We start from the raw sequence: 19,733 nt of genomic DNA on the forward strand, positions 1-19,733 counted from the left end.
TTTGGAGACACTTACATACCACAAATTGTTTTTTTTTAATCCAAAGGACACAAAGATTTTTACCAGTTATTGAAGGTTCAGCTTCATATATATCTGTAAATAAACCAAATAAAAATGTGGTGAATGGAGCAGTTACACAGAAGTCTCCCTTGAATTTCATGAGGAAGGCAGTGGAAAACAAAGGCTTGGCCTGTGATTTTCTGAAAACTATAGTTCTTTAGCATCAATATGGTGGAGAATTTAAGAACATCAACTACCTCTTGAAATGTGTGTCCACTTACCTGACAATGCAAATGTAAGTTCAGTTGTTTATGAAGATATTTATCTTTCACAGTAGGTCTTTTTTTATTGAGAAGGCCACATCCTCAGAGGATTGTCATCTGGAGGCTTTGAACTATTTGGCATTTCACACTTGATATTCTGATGGAGCTGACACCTCAGGGCAACGCTGCCAAAGTCAGAGAAGAGTAATCGGTAAACTGGAGTTGCAATTAAAACTGGAATTGACAAGGTTATTCTTCTAAAAGGAAAAACTGAAACAATTCCCAATGGAGAACAGCTGTGAAAGGCTGCTCGTTATGCCAAAAAATAATGTTCTTTATGGTTGAAGAAAGGAATTGAGCTGGATTGGGGAGAAAAGTGGTGATGAGACAAAAGAGAGAAATGCTCTCCTTAAATATGGAATTCAATTTGAACCTAATAGTTGGAAAAGCCCAAAATGGCATGTATAAGATAAGAGGTTTTTGCCCCATAGCTACGCCTTGGATTTGGAGGAAATGGGAGGAGTCAAAGGACGCACATGGGCCCCAGCTATGCCTTCTTCTTTGTAGGGTACATCGAAAATCCTTGTTCGAGGTGTACCGTGGGCCTATCCCCGAACTCTACCTCCGCTACATTGACAACTGCATTGGTGCTACCTCCTGCACCCATGCATGACTTCATCCATTTCACCACTAACTTCCATCAAGCATTCAAATTTACCTGGACCATTTCCGACATCTCCCTCCCGTTTCTAGACCTTACCATCTCCATCGCAGGTAACAGACTACTGACCGACATCTACTACAAACCCACTGACTCCCACGGCTATCTGGACTACACTTCTTCCCACCCTGCTTCCTGTAAGAACACTATCCCTTACTCACAATTCCTCCGTCTACGCCGCATCTGCACCCAGGATGAGGTGTTCCAATCCAGGGCATCGGAGCGTCCTCATTCTTTAGGGAACTGGGGTTCCCCTCTTCGACTATAGATGACGCTCTCACCAGGGTCTCCTCTATATTCCGTAGCTCCATTTTCACACCCCATCCCCCCCCCCCCCACTCGTAACAAGGACAGAGTCCCCCTTGTCCTCACCTTCCACCCTACCAGCCGTCGCATAAAACACATAAACCTCCGACATTTTCGGCACCTCCAACGGGTTCCCACCACTGGCCACATCTTCCCATCTCCTCTCCTTTCTGCTTTCCGCAGAGACCGTTTCCTGGTCAATTCGTCCCTTCCCACCCAAACCACCCCCTTCCCTTGTACTTTCCCTTGCAACTGCAGGAAATGCTACACTTGTCGCTTTACAGGTTCACCTGCACCTCCTCCAACCTCATCATTTGCATCTGCTGTTCCAGGTGTAAACTGCTCTACATTGGTGAGGCTTGGCAATCTTGCAGGCTTGACAATCGCTTCGCCCAACAGCTCTGCTCAGTTCGCAATAACAAAACTGATCTCCCGGTGGCTCAGCACTTCAACTCCCCCTCCCATTCCGAATCTGACCTTTCTGTCCTGGGCATCCTCCAGGGCCAGAGTGAGTTCCACCACAAATTGGAGGAGCAGCACCTCATATTTTGCTTGGGTAGTTTACACCCCAGCGGTATGAACATTGACTTCTCCAATTTCAGGTAGTCCTTGCTTTCTGCTTCCTTCCCCTCCCCTTCCCAGCTCTCCCACAGCCTATGCCTCTTCCTTTCTTTTTCCTTCCCCCCCCCAACATTTTGTCTACCATCAGATTCAATAATCTGTTTCAGCAGGTCTAGTTAAGACAAATATTGACTAGGACATTTAGCAAACGCCCTCTGCTTCTTTGATAGTATGTCATCTGACTTTTCAGGTACCACTCAGCCATTCCGTAAGACCACATCAAAGTCAATCCGGCATGCTCTCTGCCATGAGATGTCAGCCTAGTTCTTGCCAATCATCTTAAGTTGAAACAGTTGAGCCACAACTGAGATCTCAAAATATTGTGTATGCTAATTACATTTACAACAGTTTTTCCCTCAATAGTTTATTGTGAACAGATTTAAAGTGCAGATAATGAAGTCTAGGTATTTCTTATTTTAATAGGCCAATAAAAAAGAAACATCAAATGTCTAAAGAGAGGGGGGAAAAATGTAGCCCTGCTATATATCTGTTAATTAAATGGAAATTAAGGTAGTTAAACATGCACCTCTCTCCCCAACCTGCTGAATTGAGCCCAACACATTTTAATGAGCTTTGGTGAAACTTCTTGCAGATTAGTTACCATACATTTGCATGCCAAATCACCCCACCTAACAAGATATTCTGATTGTAAATGTGGCAAGCAGCCCTGAAACTTTGTTCTTTGACCTAAGCATTGTGTGACGCAGGATCACAAGTTGTGTGAAACATACTCATGTATGTTTTAAGATTAATTAAAAAATTGAACTCTGAATTTTGCTAAGTGATTAAACAATTCGTTTGTGGCATTGTTCCAATTTGCATCTTGGCCAATTTCCCCTCGTTTATATACCTCTCTTTTAATTTATATTTTTTGAGCACCTAGGTATACTGACAAGACCAGAATTTGCCTGTTCCCTTCACCTTTGAAATGTGCGTGTTGCTAGGCCATTTCAAAGAGTGCTTAATATTGGTAGGTCTGGAGGCATTTCAGGCCACACGGGTAAGGACAGCACATTTCTTCCCCTGACGTTGGGAAAGCACATAACTATTTCCGATAAGCTGATAGTTTTGTGATCAGCATTATCAAACTGTATATAACTTCCACAACAACCATGGTTGATTTGAATTCAAGTCTATGGATTATTAGTGAGATAACTTAATTGTCACGCCACAACTATTATTTGAACAATCCTGTGGGCTTCTAACTATTCTAAACGTATCGATCAGAATCATTGTAGTTCTAAAGGAGAACTATGTTCTCTGAGCTGAAACGTAAACCAAGGCCGTGTCGGTGCTTAAATACCATGAAAAATATTTCCTCAGACTACTAAGGTTTTTTTGCAGTATCCTGGCTTACATTTGGATGTCAATTGACTCACTGATGATAATCGAGCTGGTCATTCACCTAGTCCTAGTTGCGTGCAAATACTTGCCATCTTGCTCTGTGTAACAAGTGACTGCACTTTGAATGCGAAGAATGTTTGAGATCTTTATAAATGAAAGACAACTTTTTTCTACTTGATCAGTGCAGTTCATCAATAAGCCCTCTTCACTGATCTCAATTCACAAAAGGGAAAGAGAAAAATGTTTTAACCTTTGGCACATTATCAGGATTAGATCAATGACTAGTATAAGCACATTTGGATACTTTATTGCAAAAATATGAGTTGCATTTCCTAGCACTGCAATTAAATACCAATTGGTACATACATTTTCCAGTTCACATTTCATCGGCTGTAATAGCTGTACACATTTTAACAAGAATACATTAGCAATAATATCAAGCATTCTAAGCAGACAAGTATGAAAGTACAGTAAAAATCTGTAAACCATTTTCTGCAATAAATTCTTCAACTCCACAAATGTACACCCGTAACTTTTGAATTCAGTAATCTTTACAAGATATACACAAGGGTGCGAACAGCAGAAAAGAACTTTCCTCTCACCGGTGGAACAGTTACTTCCATGTAACAGCAGACATTACAACAGCTTATATTAAGCATTGACTGCTGACACTTCACATAGATCTTTAGCAGTTTGGAAAATTGGCAAGGCTTTACAAACTTCCGCAAAGCAGTATAATGCACATCATAAAAATAATAGATGAATAAGAGGAAATTGAAGGCAAGCTCCTCTGGGTCCAGCATATTATTTTGGGCTGGAACCCGTTGAATATGGCCGTCTCATTGCCTTCTAACTTCCTGCTAATTATCTGATCTTCATACATCCAATCTCCTTTTCCACTATTTGTCACATCATCACACTCAAGCTCAATGTCCGAGAACACACACACTTCAATAATTACATTTAACCTCCATCCTTCATTATTCTGAGTGTACAGCAGTATCTTATCCCTGGTAGCCCTCTGTGAAACAATATCCATACCCTAACATTAGATCCAAAATCAAATAGAGTTTCTATTATATACATTTCCACAAGACAGTGAATGTCAATGTGTTTTTGCTCTTACATGAGTGTTACAAAAATAAAAACTTGTTCACAATTGGCAAGAAACCAAGTATGCAACCAAACAAATTAGGATTGCATTAAAGCTGGACAGAAAGCTGAATTTGCACACTGGTTTATCATTTAATACACTTCGAGTTCCAACATCTGAGATTCCTGCATGTGAAGTTGATCAGTTGCTGCAGAAATACACACTGAAAGAACAACAGGGTTCAGATTCTACAGAACCTTGCTGATCCGCCCAATTCCACGCTCCATTATTTGTAAAACCAGTAACCTAACAAATCAAATTTGCAAAACACCTTGGATAAATTAGAAAGAAAATGTAGATGAAAACATTAAACATCCATCGCCAGTAGAGATGCTGGAGATACACAGTAGATCAGGCCACATCCAGTAAGTGAGAAACAAGAGTTAACAATTCAGATTGATGACCTAAATGTAACCCATTTTCTCTTCCCAGGTACTGCCTGACCTGGTGAGTAGTTCTAGCATTTTCTATCATGATTTCAAACATCCGGTAGCTAGATTCAAACTTTTAAGATCATTTTTTTGAGATGTTGAAACCATCAAGCCCTACATAGATTTTGAGGTTTTTGTTAAGAAACATCACAAAGGTGGTCCTTGTACTTATTTTAATACAAAATATTTCAACAATTAATTTTAATTTTAATTGGGCAAATTAAATTGTGTACTGCAACATTTCTGGTACAACTTAATAACATGTAAACTATAAAATGCATTCAGATCATTCTACTGTAGTAGAGATGTTTCACATTTTACCTCAATGTAATGATCCAATTTATCAGTGTCTAGACTACTTGGTCAGATTACATTGCAGAATTGCAATAATTATGCACATCTGCAGGACAGCAGTGCAGTTGCTACATCCAGCATCAGAACTTCAAACTTAATTTCTAAATAATAACCAAATATTTTTTATTTTATAATTTAAATAATTCTATCTCAAGCCTTCATCAGTTTCCATTTATACTAATCATTAAATGCACTATCAATTCTCAATATCACAACTGATAAGTGATAACTTTTACAGAGTTACTATACATTCAGTTAGTAGCAATATCAGTTTTTAGTCCCAGCATAAGTCTACTCTAAGATAATTGCCGCGAAACCCATCATTGGTTTTGGCCTGATCACAAAGGTCAGTGTCGTGGTTTAAATCGTGCCATATACTGACTGCAGTTCTGGCAGTAGACCTCACCAGCATCTGTGAGAACCAGCTGGCATAGAGCACACGGGCGACCTCTGGTGGCAGGTCGTGAAGTAGTCTGTTCAGCTGATGGCCTCCTTGAATACACACCAGTACCATTGGTCCTTGCAACAGTTCTGCTGGGCAAACACCTCCTATCACTGTGCTGAGACTGGGTGTAAACTGTCTTCCTCCAATCCTCATCAGGAGGTACATCAAGACGGAGAGGACCTGAAACAGTGGACCGTGAAGACTTAAAGCAAGGTTTCTGAGGTTCCAAAGTATTTGCCATGAAGTTGCCTTTTGGAGAAGTATTCTGGCCAATGCCATGCCTCAATCTGTAATTCCCAGGAAAAGTGTCAAAACTATCAGGCACCTCAGGTGTGGTTTGATAAGGTGACCTGCTCAGTGTTGCCATGCTTGGTGGATCTTTGCAAAGTTGTTCGACCTTTGTCTTATCAGGAAGAACTGCTTGAGTAATTCTCTGCTTGATTATGTTTGCAACATTAATCTGGTCTTTCCTGATGGGTCTCTGTCCTAAGGTTATTCTCTTCTCTGAGCGTGGCAAAGTACCATAGTTCACTGCAACACTCTGGTAGTTCTCGTGGTTGAGAGCTTCACCCCGGTCAAACACAGCCAGTAGTTTTTCGATGTTCTTGTCTATTTTCCACAAAAAACACGTAAATTAAGATCATTATATTGATCAGATCAAAACAGCAATAACAACATTCTACTCCAATTCTTCAGACTAATCCTTCAGTCATTCACCATAACTAATAGAGACCTTGATGAAATAAATACCATTTGCACTGATGGGCTGAAATGCACACGTTGCAATGCAAGGAGTGTTATGGGTAAGGGAGATGAATTTAGACCCTGGATTAGTGCATGGAATTGTGATATTCTGGCTTTTGCCCAGTTACTATATTTCAGACATGATTTAGGAGATAAAAGAGGAACCAAAGAGAATGTCACACTGAAGAACTCATCCACTGAGGCAGTATAGTAAGTCATGTTGCATCTTTATAAAACTTTGGTTTGAACACATTTGGTGTATTGCATGCAGTTCTAGTTTTCCCATTAAAGGAAGGATGTGGAGGCTTTGAAAAGGGTGTAAAAGAGTGCACCAGGGTATCGCCTGGATTAGAGAGTATTCGCTATAATGAGAGGATGAAGAAATCTGGATTATTTTCAAAAGGGTATCAACAACTAAGGGGAGCTAAGCGGAGATGTGATAGAATTTCATAAAGTTATGAGAAACATAGATGGGGTAAAAATATCAAACACTGGAATGCAAATGTTTAAGATTGGGGGGGGGGGGTGGAGAGTTTAATAGACATATGCAGGGCAAGTTTTTTGATACACAGAAATTGGAAGGTGCCTGGAACACAGTACCAGGGCGGGTGCTGGAAGCAGTCATGATAATGACGTTTAAAAGGCACATGAACATGCAGTGAAGACAGGGATATGGATCACAGGCAGGCAGATAGGGTTATTTTTAGTTGGCTTATTTGGTGGCAACAGACATTCTGAGATGAAGGGCCTGTTAGTGCTTTCTGTTCTATGTTCTACATGGCTGTCCTAGCCAATCATTTGCTGAAATAATATCAGATCACAGGAATCACCACAGAATTTCCAACTGAACCCAGGACCTGTGAGGCAGCAACACTAACTGTAGAGCCACTTTGCTGCCCTGTGTGCTGTAATACTGCAGTCATTCATGATCCATTGGATTTAGTCCACAGCAAGACTGCATGTGTGTTTCCAGCTATTTAAACATTTTGAATCTTACTACAGAATAAAAATAAATGACACAAACATGTCAGAAATTATACAATTTTCCGATTTATTGGCATATGCTGAATGCCAGCAAATGATCAAACAAATCTTATGTTGCAAAATACATGTGCGAATAGCACGGTGAACAGTTTAAACACATCCTAATTTGATATCTTAATACTGATATATATGTGAAATAGTACCATATGAAATTAGCACTAGCTAGACAAGGGCTTTATAGACAAACGTTTGGACAAATGTACACTGAAAAAGACGTAAATGATAGTATTTTGTGCAAGCAGGATTACCTGAAGCTCTGTTTGCATCACCAGACATGTTGGGCTGAAGTGGATCAAACGAGAGGTGTTGTGGTAGGAAGGGATGATGTTGAGGGTAGGAGGCTAACACAAGAGGATCAGGGGAGGGGCCTTTGGTCGCAGTCAATGAAGAGGAACTGACTGATCTGTTTTGAGGCTCCACTTGTTTTCTCACATTTGTTGTTTCCTTCCAACATAAGCGAACAATGACAAAATGAAAAAACATTTCATGGAGACAAAGGAAATAAACTGGTTAAAATGTATTCAATTCACTCAAGGCCAATTCAGACAGCCATTTTATGCCTTTGTTGCCGCAGGATGTTTTACTTACGATACTGTGAGGAATAACCACAGGATTCTCTCTGTGGGCGATGATGGTTCCACTCAGGCTGCGAGCAATACGACGGAAATTCTCTGCACTGTAACTGTCATTTTCCAAGTTTTCTCTTGGAGAAAACTCATTGAAATGCACCTTATAAAATGAGATGTACACATAAATACATTTTAAAGTAAAAACTGGAGAACAGTTTAGGAAAAGTTCTAAAATCTGTTAACTCATGCCCTAATTAATTTGACTAGCTGCTTTCCAATGATACAAATGCATACATATTCTTCACTTGGACTCATTTCCCTTCAACATCAATGGCTATTTCTCGAGCAGCCTTAAAATGCATTCATTAGAAACAGCTTTATTTCCAATTTATTCATGAGAGTTCATTGACCTGAAGCATTAAATCTGTTTCTCTCTCCACAGATGCAGCTTGATTTGCTGAGTATTTTCAAGTCAACTCAAGTCAAGTCAAGACAGTTTATTGTCATGTGTCCCAGATAGGACAATGAAATGCTTGCTTGCTGCAGCACAACAGAATATTGTGAGCAAAAATACAGAACAGTTCAGCTCCATAAATGCTGCTGCACCCAATGAGTTTCTCCAGCGCTTTTGTCTACCTTCGATTTTCCAGCATCTGCAGTTCCTTCTTAAACAGTTCAGTTCAATATACACATAAATAAGCAGATATTTACTAGAATGTTGCCTGGGTTTCAGCAACTAAGTTACAGAGAAAGGTTGAACAAGTTAGGTCTTTATTCTTTGGAGCGCAGAAGGTTAAGGGGGGACTTGATAGAGGTCTTTAAAATGATGAGAGGGATAGACAGAGTTGACGTGGATAAGCTTTTCCCACTGAGAGTAGGGAAGATTCAAACAAGAGGACATGACTTGAGAATTAAGGGACAGAAGTTTAGGGGTAACATGAGGGGGAACTTCTTTACTCAGAGAGTGGTAGTTGTGTGGAATGAGCTTCCAGTGAAGGTGGTGGAGGCAGGTTCGATTTTATCATTTAAAAATAAATTGGATAGTTATATGGACGGGAAAGGAATGGAGGGTTATGGTCTGAGTGCAGGTAGATGGGACTAGGGGAGAATACGTGTTCGGCACGGACTAGAAGGGCCGGGATGGCCTGTTTCCGTGCTGTAATTGTTATATGGTTATATGGTTATATAAAGTGCAATAGGCTGTTACAGTTCAGAGTCTGTTTGTTGGCGAGTTTAATAGCTTGATGGCTGTGGGGAAGGAGCTGTTCCTGAACCTGGATGTAACAGATTTCAGGCTCCTGTACATTTCTGCCCGATGGTAGCGGAGAGATGAGTGCGAAGCCAGGATGGTGTGGGTCCTTGATGATGTTGGCTGCCTTTTTGAGGCAGCAACTGCAATAGATCCCTTCGATGGTGGGGAGGTCAGAACCGATGATGGACTGGGCAGTGGTTACAACTTTCTGCATCTTATTCAGCTCCTGGACGCTTAAGTTGCCAAACCAAGCCACGATGCAACCATTTATATTTCATTTGGATTATTCCACAGATTCTTCACGAGAAGATTGGCACAGTGTTTTAATTTGCCCGACAGAAGAATCATGTTGATAAATCAAACTTTCTCTCAAAAGATCAAGATATATCTTTCAAAATGGTAACCGAAGACTTTAACCTGTTAGATATGCACAATTTACCCTAATACACTATTTATTCGCACCATTAAACATGAACAGCCTGAGAGAAAGCAACAATTTAACATAAATAGTTGAACCTAGCACATTGCATCATATTTAAAAGCAGATTAAACTTCAATTCAATTCAGAATGAAATTTATAACAGGTAGGGAACAATACGTGCCGTGTCTTACAAAGCTATCACGTACCTTTGTGCTCACTGGTACAGCTGCTCGATAAGCACTGCGCTCAATCTCTGCAGTCGGAGTCTTTGACCGCCCTCTTTCAGGCGGAGAGAAGTGTTTTCTTGTAGCGTTTTGTGCAGAAACTATTGGCACACACATCAGAAATATTAACATTTCCTTTATTTAAAGTATCCAAGTGTAGTTAGATTATTGATTTTAAATAAATTGGCCTCCAAAGGATGATCTACTATATCATAAAACACATACAACTTCATTATGAAAGTACTGCATCCCCTAAACACTGCTGAAACATCAAAAAAGGTCCCAGATATTTCAACGGTGGTCCTAGGTCCTCTGGTAATTGTGCTCTTTTCTAGTGTTCCTCAACAAGAGGTCTGTGGACTAATGTCAGTCTGTAACATAAATGTTTGCCAGTCTATGTGAAATTAGATAAAAAGATAAATAAATGCAATAGTAATGTCAGAGATAGGGTTGGAAATGTGGACAGGTGTGCATCCACAGCTGGGGATTGGCAACATGTGTCATGTATGCAGTTAAGATCTGGAGGTAGAGGTAACAGGGAGTATGACTGGGAAGGATGGTGATAATCCAGGAAGGAAGCAGTGTGAAAGGGATCCTTAACTTGCAGCTGCAGTAGAAATTGTTTTATGTGGGCCAAGGAACAGTTCAAGCTCATACGATCACCAAACTTCTTCATTCTACTCTGCAATTTTTATTAAGCTATTCGAGATTATAAATTGCTGTACTCAATTCATTCCACTGAAGCAATGGTTATTTCATCCCCTTTACCAAGATGTACATGTTACACGTTACTTATAATACAACCTTTCTATAAACTCAAGGACAACCAACCAACTGGAAATCAAGCAGAAATAAATTCAAACTAAACTAAAGGTGGCATTATGTGTTAAAGATAGAAGTAGAGAGAAAAAAGCAACAAAAATTGCAAAAAGCCGTAAACTACATATTCAGGGAATCTGGAATAATGACAAAATACTGGAAATGCGTAGAAAGTCAATCTGCAGCTGTGAAGGAAGTAGCATTAACTGTTTCACCCTTCATATGTGCGGATTGGCTAGCTACTTTAAGGATGTACTGTTCATGTTCGTAACTGATAGGAAGAGAATTCGGCCCATCAAGTCTACTCTGCCATTCAACCACTGTTTTTATCTTACAAGCATTACCAACATAACGCACATGGTAACGTATGTACATGTTAATGAATAATGTCATCAAGGGTTAAGATACAGCTGAAGGTGATCAAAGGTCAACCCTCAGGGATTCCAAAATACCAGTTCAAAGACAGGAACGGTCACCTTTGCAAGATGGTGTATTACAATCAATAGGAAAATAATTGAAGATATGAGAAAAGAACAGTGATTCAAAGGCAATGATCGAAGGAGATATGCCTGGGCATTTTTGAAAATACAGACTGACTAGGTTGCACAAGTGATTAATTGTGCTCATGGTCAAAATGGCATTGCTGATCATTACTTAAACTGAATCAGGTATAAAAAGGGGATATGGATTTGGGTAGTGGCAACGTGTTCAGCAACTTGAGACAAAAGAGTTTAAAAATGAAACAGTAGTTTGCAAGAAAACAAGGTGGCCTTTGTGTTTGCTAGAAGTGCATATTGATAGCAGTTCATGCTACACAGGGTGGAAATAATAGGGGTCAGGAAGTAGAACGATGGTCAAACTAAATGTGGAGAATAAAAATCAAGAATTTTTCTTCTTTACCAGTCAAGACCTATTTGAACGATTTGCAAACTCACCAAAATAGTGAAGCAGACAGGAGGATACCTAGTAATAATGAGATTTAATTATTAATCCAAATTTTACTGTAATTTAGAAAAGTAATAGATCTTTCCTTCGTGCCTTCTCAGAAAACAAATTCTCAGATCCTACACGAGACTTTGAATGCTTGGGTAATTGGTCATTAGCTACTGAATACCATAAACAGTACATCCAAACTCATGTCCCACTTTCCATAAAATATGCAGCAATATTTTTTGTTCACTACATGTTGCATCTTCTCACCTGGTTTAACGCTACTTTGCCTGGTGACTTTCTCGGCCAATTGTCTACCTGGTAAGTATCTCCTATTATCCGAAGCTTGCAGACTTGCTTGATAGAGGGATTCCAGCTCTGAAAACTCCAGCTGTATGTCCTGATCTTTAGCATTAATCAGCTGCATTTGTTGCCCATGACCATGCGTGTTACTTTCTTGGCTGGGCTGTTTACTATGCAGGTGTTGCTGTTCACTGTTTCGGCAATCTGACCGAGGCACATAATGTTTTCTTATATCATCAATCCAGTGGTCTACAGGTACAGAAGAACTTGTGGAATGTTCATGCTGCTGTCTAATCGGACCAGAGTTGTTGTTTAAACAGGTGTCTCCGAAAAGTGACTGGACAATACGTTGGTATTTTTGATCACATGTATCATCTGTTGGAGGGTCAGATAGAAAATCTGATGCACCAGAATGGCAGCTCAGATCTCTTGCAACAGTGTTTGTCTTTGGTCTGTATGAAGGTACTGGTAGAGGAGCAGGTGCCTCAGTTTTACAATCTAATGGTGCATCTGAAACCTGGGAAGAATATAAGTTGTCAATAGGCCACTTTTCACTGTCCAACTGATCCTTGCTCTGAAGAAACACTACCTGTTGATTATTATTCAGAGGTAGCTGCAATACTTCCTGATCCATTTTCTTTGGCCGAGAATTGGAATGCACTCTTTTGTAATTAACATCTTCATTTCCCTGGCCCAGCGTTGCATTTAATCTTTGAATCTGTGCTGTTGTTGATTGTACATTACCCATATCAACTGTTGTCTTGATCTTTGGTGAATGGGCACCTTCAATCTTTGAGTTGAACTCCAAATTCAAAATTGCTTCAGGGGTAGAAGGTTGGTCAGAGGTCCACTTCAAGTTCGTGGACGACAAAGTTGTAGATGGAGATATACTGGTATCAGTCGTGTTCAATTCAAGTTGCCTTGAATTGAAATACAGAGAATGAGGCTTGATCTTTGGATACAAATCTATTTCATCTCTTGGTGTCAACACCTGACAGTGGGGAGATGGTGAGGAAAATGTGTGACTTATGTCTCCATATTCAGAAGTAAGCAAAGGCAAGGAGCCATGTTTGTTCATTTTCAGTTTGTAATTGTGTGGGGAACAGTCCAGTGACTCGTCCACTGATTCATCATTATTTTTCACCTGACACATGTTCACTGCACCACTTACACATTTCTCTTCCACCTTCTCCCCTTGAACCCAATTGCATTTGTGGAAAGACGGAAGCACATTGGTATAGCTGGCAGATTGGTTCCATTTTAGTTCAGAAGTCGATGTAGCAGAAGCTTGGCCATGCGATTCGGAGTGAGGGCTGTGTAACTGGGATGCATGTTGGACTTGTAGCTGGTGATGGGAGGCTGGCAGGGCACGGGAAGGTTTGGGCCTGTGGTCTGGCTCACTGATGGGTTCCATTACTCTCTCTGATGCTAACAGTATTTGGACCTGGCCAGCCTGCATACTGAAATAAAGAATGGTGTTACTTCCAAAATTTTATTGTGAATAATTTACAGTGGCCACACACAACACACATACTGCTTGCACATCTCCACCAACAAATACGTTTAATTAAACTGCACATTAAAATCTTATATCAGCATCCAATTTATTTCAAAAAGAGTAATTTTGCAGTAAACCTAAGAAATTGCTGAGGAAAAGGTTAAAATCAATTCTTGTTCAAATTCACGAAGAAATGAAAACTACAGTGGAGTTGTTCACTGTGGAGCCTCCATGCACATTTCAAATTAACATTTGCAAATATTCTGATTAAATGGATTAGAAATTATAACAAACCTCAAAGAAATGGCCTACACCACGCAGCCTTTGTTCAAATCACTTAAAAATATGAATGCACAACTAATCTTTGTTTTATTACAATTTTAGATTCAAAGAAGCAACCTCTTTTAATTCGTACAAGTGCCATAACACTTCACAGGAGTTCTGCAAATTTCTCTTTTTAAATGGCATCTTGAAAAAATGTTACTGTTGTGGCTTTTGTATATTTTGCTTAACTAAGGCTAACTTTCTATGTCTTATTTCACAGGATGGCTTCCTTTAAGCTCAAACCTAATTCACCTGATATTTTGCCCCCTCTTAATCCTAAAGATACTACCTTTTGCATTCAGTCACAGAGTCCCCAGTTGGTGGGGAGTGGGTGGATGGTTGCATGCTCTCCTGCAGACTTCGAACCTTCTTCATGCAAATATGCAGCTTCTTATCAGCAAGGGCTCTGCTGTGTGTGATGACACTGCCTTCATGCATAGCAAGTCTTAGTTTAGCTAAAATGCAAAACAGCAGAAAAAAAATGCACACGCAGACTCAAACAACATGCAATTATAAAAGTATGAGAAACTCACAAAATGCTCTGATGCAATGTTAGCGGTGTTTGGAACAGCATTGTTATACTGCTTTAATTACAAAAATGATGGTTGTAAAGAAAATCATCAAATGTCACATCAAATGCTTAATGAGTCACATATCTTATTAGGAACACACATGACTCCACACAGCTGAGCAAAAGCCAAATTAAAGTGAATGTGTGACATAGACATTACTCTTCAGTGAAATTAGGCATGTTCAAAGATATAGAAATGATCAAAAGCATGAAAGAAATGTGAAATGAACAGCTAATTTGTAATACTGAGAATCTGTATTTTCAATGTACCAAACAGCATAAGTTTTAACTTATCAGTCAGATTAATTATTGTCAATATATTTTAAGAAAATAAATTAGTTTTGCACCTCCTTGATTTAAACCAAATGAGAAGGTAACATAAAATGTTTCTCATAAAAGAGCATTTTAGGATAAACATTATTTAAATAGCTTTCCATAGTTCTGAACAATTAAAAGAACAAGACTTTATTATGTATATTAAATTTGAAAATCCAGGTACTCAATTATCAATTCAAAACAAAAAGTCTCCTTAAAGTATTCAGGAAATGATTTCAAGACAACTTTTCCACATGTAGATTGTCCAATTGGGAATTTGACATGCACATAAAGGGAAAAAAAGTATAACTGGTTTAGGTTCAGTTTCTATCCAAGCGAAGAACAGATTATAGTGGGTAGGATTTCATAACTGGTTAGCACAGCATTTAGTCTGCGAGCAGCAGAGGCAGTTAGGGTTACTTACACACAGCTTCATTGCAGAGATTGAGCGCTGCAGCCAAGTCATCCTTCTGTTCAAGACGGAAAGACTGTTCTAATAGAGAGTCTACCTCCTGCAATGATCTCTCAAACTTGTCAGTCTTCCCTGCAGAGGCAACAGCAGGGTTTTTTTTTTGCACATGCACTAAATTAAACATTTATTAAAATGCAATATCAAAACTTAACACTGGCAAAAATTTATTAAGAACTAATTCTTTCAAACTAAATGTTTTGCTTTGAACATTTATAAAACATTTTTTTTTTTTATAGCTTTGAGGACCTTAAAAGTTTCAAGCTGCAGTGCTTACCTGGTGAGAGACATTTATAATCACATTCCAATCTATCTTTCCCACACCAAAGTGCAATTAAATTCAGACCCAGACCCTTGTTTATGAAGCCTCAAAAGGACAGGCGATGTTAAATGAGTAAAGCATTATGTGGTTTAATGACCTCTTATTTGCAAAATTAGAAAGTCACAATATCCGTAAGGAACCATCAGAGATGTGCTCCCTCTTGCAATCCAGGATAATACATTTAATTGAAGTGGAGACAAAGGGACCAATTCTATCTTTGCACTTTTGGAGTAATAACCAGAGCAATAATGCAGCAGAATCTTAACAATGCATGGTCCAGAAAATAATTAGTGCTGGATGGGTGGATCACACCTCACTAAAAACACACCAACTCCAATCCTGCAATATACACAGCTTTGCATTATTCACTAGCTGTAACATTGAAATAGCTCTACCAACACAGAAACTGAAAAACACCAACGTGTTATGCAGTGACAATCAGATCAAACCCACTATAGGGCTAATTTGGGGAAATAGGAAAGGGAGATTTGGAAGTGGTTGAAAATGAGGAAAATTAAATAATGGATTTATGTTAAAACGACATCTCATTCTAATTTAATCAATGCAATTAAAGTATGACTAACTGCAATAAACCAGGGGAAATAGTAGAGGCAGTACAGTTACGTTTAAAAAACATTTGGATAGGCAGATGGATAGGAAATGTTCAGAGGGATATGGGCCAAAGACAGACTAATGGGATTAACATAGATAGGCATCATTGTCAATATGGACAAGAAAGGCCAAAAGGTCTGGTTCCATGCTGTATAACTCTATGAATCTGTGAACATGAGTAAATTTACTTTTGTAATAGTTTGAATGAAGCTAAGATAACATTGCCTTGATTACGGAGAGATTTCGCCAATTCCAAAACAAAACTTCTAATGTGTATAGACATAACCTTTGTAAAGCATCAAACTACATTACACTGACAAATGAAGCAGTCCTGTTTACCAATGTCCTTTATATAAATTAATATTTTTCCAACTTGCATGTATCTTATAACCACAAACTTTGATGGGGAGCACACAGATGGAAATATACGTTATTTCTCTGTGTTTCCTTTTAGCCATATTGGTGGATTTTGTTTTGCAAGCCAGTCATTCATATTTCAAAGCAAAACGGGTATTTATTGAGCAACTGAAGCCGGCTGCAAATGTCTGTTATGTTGATTCAAGCTGAGCAAGCTCTTCTGTGAGGTAGTGCAAATTTGCCTTCCTCTGCTATTGCACACTATCTTTCAGACATTATTCATTTAATCGTTTTGTAGATCACATATTCTGACCAGACTAGCATAAAGCCAAATTGAGAAACCAGTGGGCATAAATATTATCATTCACACCAATCATTACCAGACTACTCAGCAACAATCCTTGGAGTCTATATGAACTTCTATGATGATGGTACCAAGAATATGGGGAGCACAATATTCTCAAAAGCTCTCCAAAATGGAATAGGCAAACACAGGTAACTGCAGAAGTCAACAGTTAGGTCAAATGATCTTCCACTTAAAGAGTGGAGACAGTATAAAACTGAAAGGATTGCCGGCATCAGATCTCTACTGTGATAGTTTATTAGAGGCCTAGAGGTTTAGCCATAAATTCATTTCTGTTCATATTAACTTCAAATAAATGTGATATTACAGGTCACACACCAAGTGGCAGGGAAGCACTCACCCTGATTTTGTAGTTCATCCAGGTCCATGAACTTGCTCGGTCGGGGATTAAATACCATTGCTGCTTCCTTGTCCCTCAGTTTCTTTCTTCTCAGTTCCTCCTCTTTAGTTCTTCTTTTAATCTCCTCTTCCAGCTCATCCAACTCACTTCGCATGGGATTACTGTAATTTTCGTCTAAATGAACAAAATGTAAAATTTGTCATCATTATTATTGTCTCTTCAAATCTGCCAAACTGATTGCTCTTATGACAGCCACCCTCTCCCAGCCCCAGCATTGAGGCTCTAACACTCAGTCAGTTTCCAGTGGCAGACCACATTGTGCACATCTTGACAGCAAGCTCCTGAACCAGGCACTCTATTCTGAGCACCGTCAAGGCAAGAGATTGCCAGATGAATACAGAAAACAATTCAAGTATCTTTTCAAAGCTGCATTGAAAAGTATATCATACCACTGACTCATGGGAAAGCCTGGCAATGAAGAAGGAATGTTTAATAGGTCCCTTGATTGGGAGCAAATGGAAGCTGATAAAGAAAAGTAGGAGCATAAACTACCAAACTACTCGCCCAATCTGTCAAAGACAAGCTGTATGCTTGCTAGTCCTTGGTTCCCACTTGGGCTTCATCAACCACCTTAGAACTTTCAGAAATGCAGTAGAAGCAAATCATTCTTGACCCAGAGGGATTGCCAATAAAGAAAATTAAATGTGATCTGGACCTCCTTCATTACACTGTGAAATTGAACTACACCTGACCATTTTATTTAGGATTTGGTCTTATTTTGTATAAAGTATCTATGTGCGAGCAGTATCTAACACTGTTTGACTGTTGTATGCTGTTTTTTCATTTCAAAATTCAACTATTTTTTAAGAACAAAAGCAAAATATGCCAATTTTGGAAATTTGAAATAGAAACACAAAATTCTTATTACACCAGGTTAGGCAACATTTATGGAGGGGGAAATTGAGTTAGTGTTTCTTCAATTTAGTGCCCTTCATCAGAAACTCTCCAGAAATAAGATCTCTCATCTAAAACGTAACGATTTGTCTCTATATGGGTTTCTGCCTGACAGGCAAGGGGTAAATTCAGACTGCTATTCAGGTTGCCAGACAATTCTGACTAATTCTCACATTCAAAAATACACATGTTTGTATTGCAACCAACTTTACATTAGTAAGGGGGTATTGCTGATGGCATCTCCATTAAATTATTCCATCTCCATTAAATTATTGACTGGAAATCCAAAGGCTTGATGAACAATGAGGAGATGCAAGTTTTAATATCACCATGATAAAGATGAAATTTAAATTGTGAATTAAATAATCTGGAATTTATAAAAACAAATCTGACCTCAATAACAGAAACCACCCACATAGTTCAGAAATTGTTAGTTCAGAAATGCAGCGTTTAACAGTCTGGTTTATATGTGACTCTGGACCCAGTGCAATATTGTAGACTTAACTACCCATGACATTTATTTTGCTATAACCACTACGCTTATACAATGTAAGCATAGATCACCCAGCATCCACCTAGGCACCGAATTCAGATACAGCAAAGATGGTTCTCGTCCAGTCAATATTATAAAGTCTTCTTTGAACATCTGGGGACCTGTTTCTAAATTGAGCAGCTGTTCCACGGTCTAGTCAAGCAATGGTTTGGTATCCTAACACTTTCAGAAACTTTCTATACAGTCAATATGCCAATCTCCTCCATTATGTTTGAGGCTTTTGGATAGGCGCATGGATGTGCAGTGAATGGAGGGATATGAATGACATGCAGGCAGGGGAGATTAGTTTAATTTGGTATCATGTTCAGCACATTGTGAACTGAAGAGTCTGTTTTCTTGCCAGAGGTACAACACATCTCAGCTTTCCATCATCTCACACGCCAAGCTTCAGCCAATTCGATTCACTCTACTTGATATCCGAGAGATCCAACGGAACATGAATATCTTAACAGAATTATCCAAAGTTTTCATTGTTTAAATTAATAGATGAACAGCAAAAAGCATTATAAACTCACCAAAATCCAATATTGTGTCTAGACAACAGCAGATCACTAACTAATTTCACCCATCAATAGGCACGGTGCCAAGTTCAAATGTTAAGAGTATGTGGGGATGAACGAACTTGTGTTCTCATCAACTATACCAAGCATTTGTCAAAGACAGCTGCTATACTGCTCTTCCAGGAATACATTAACCATCAGACACTGAAGGTCAATGTTTCTACCATTCAGGGACAGGAAAGCTTCCCAAAGTATATACACGGTACAAAACAGAACTGCAACATTCAGTGAGCTCATCGTAGCATATTTAGCACTACACTTCTATTTCAAGCTTGAATACAGTACATTTCTGAAATATAATTTAATCCAAGATGAGTCTATTTGCCTTTTGAAAAAATTAAAGATATATTGGTGAAATAAATTGTGCCAAATGCTATCCTGATCTAAAATAAACTGAGTTTCGCTCAGAAGGGGCTGTATAAAGAAAGACCTGAATTTATAGAGCCCTTCAATTGCTCATTATTCATCGGAACTTTACAGGATTGTTTATATTAATTCATTGCAGTATGATGGAAATATAGCAGCCAATTTCTACCAAGCACAACCCTAC

General features: G+C 39.0%; 1 protein-coding gene across 10 annotated transcripts in view; it reads right to left on the reverse strand.

Moving 5' to 3' along the window:
* Window positions 1-3,546: 3,546 nt before the first annotated feature.
* Window positions 3,547-19,733, reverse strand: part of usp54 (ubiquitin specific peptidase 54) — an 89,006-nt gene continuing 72,819 nt past the window's right edge. For 7 of the 10 annotated variants that reach the window (XM_033012707.1, XM_033012706.1, XM_033012710.1 and 4 more), the window contains 8 exons: window positions 17,117-17,290; window positions 15,077-15,196; window positions 14,056-14,221; window positions 11,912-13,404; window positions 9,875-9,993; window positions 8,015-8,155; window positions 7,675-7,870; window positions 3,547-6,247 (listed from right to left, as the gene is read on the reverse strand). In XM_033012707.1, coding sequence (XP_032868598.1) covers window positions 5,541-6,247; window positions 7,675-7,870; window positions 8,015-8,155; window positions 9,875-9,993; window positions 11,912-13,404; window positions 14,056-14,221; window positions 15,077-15,196; window positions 17,117-17,290 — 3,116 coding nt within the window. In that variant the 3' untranslated portion in view covers window positions 3,547-5,540. Of the gene's footprint in view, window positions 6,248-7,674; window positions 7,871-8,014; window positions 8,156-9,874; window positions 9,994-11,911; window positions 13,405-14,055; window positions 14,222-15,076; window positions 15,197-17,116; window positions 17,291-19,733 lie in introns of those variants that run through there. The other 3 variants (XM_033012709.1, XM_033012711.1, XM_033012712.1) reach the window with 3 other exon arrangements.

The sequence above is a fragment of the Amblyraja radiata genome, chromosome 37 (assembly GCF_010909765.2).
Source record: "Amblyraja radiata isolate CabotCenter1 chromosome 37, sAmbRad1.1.pri, whole genome shotgun sequence".
NCBI lineage: Eukaryota > Metazoa > Chordata > Chondrichthyes > Rajiformes > Rajidae > Amblyraja > Amblyraja radiata.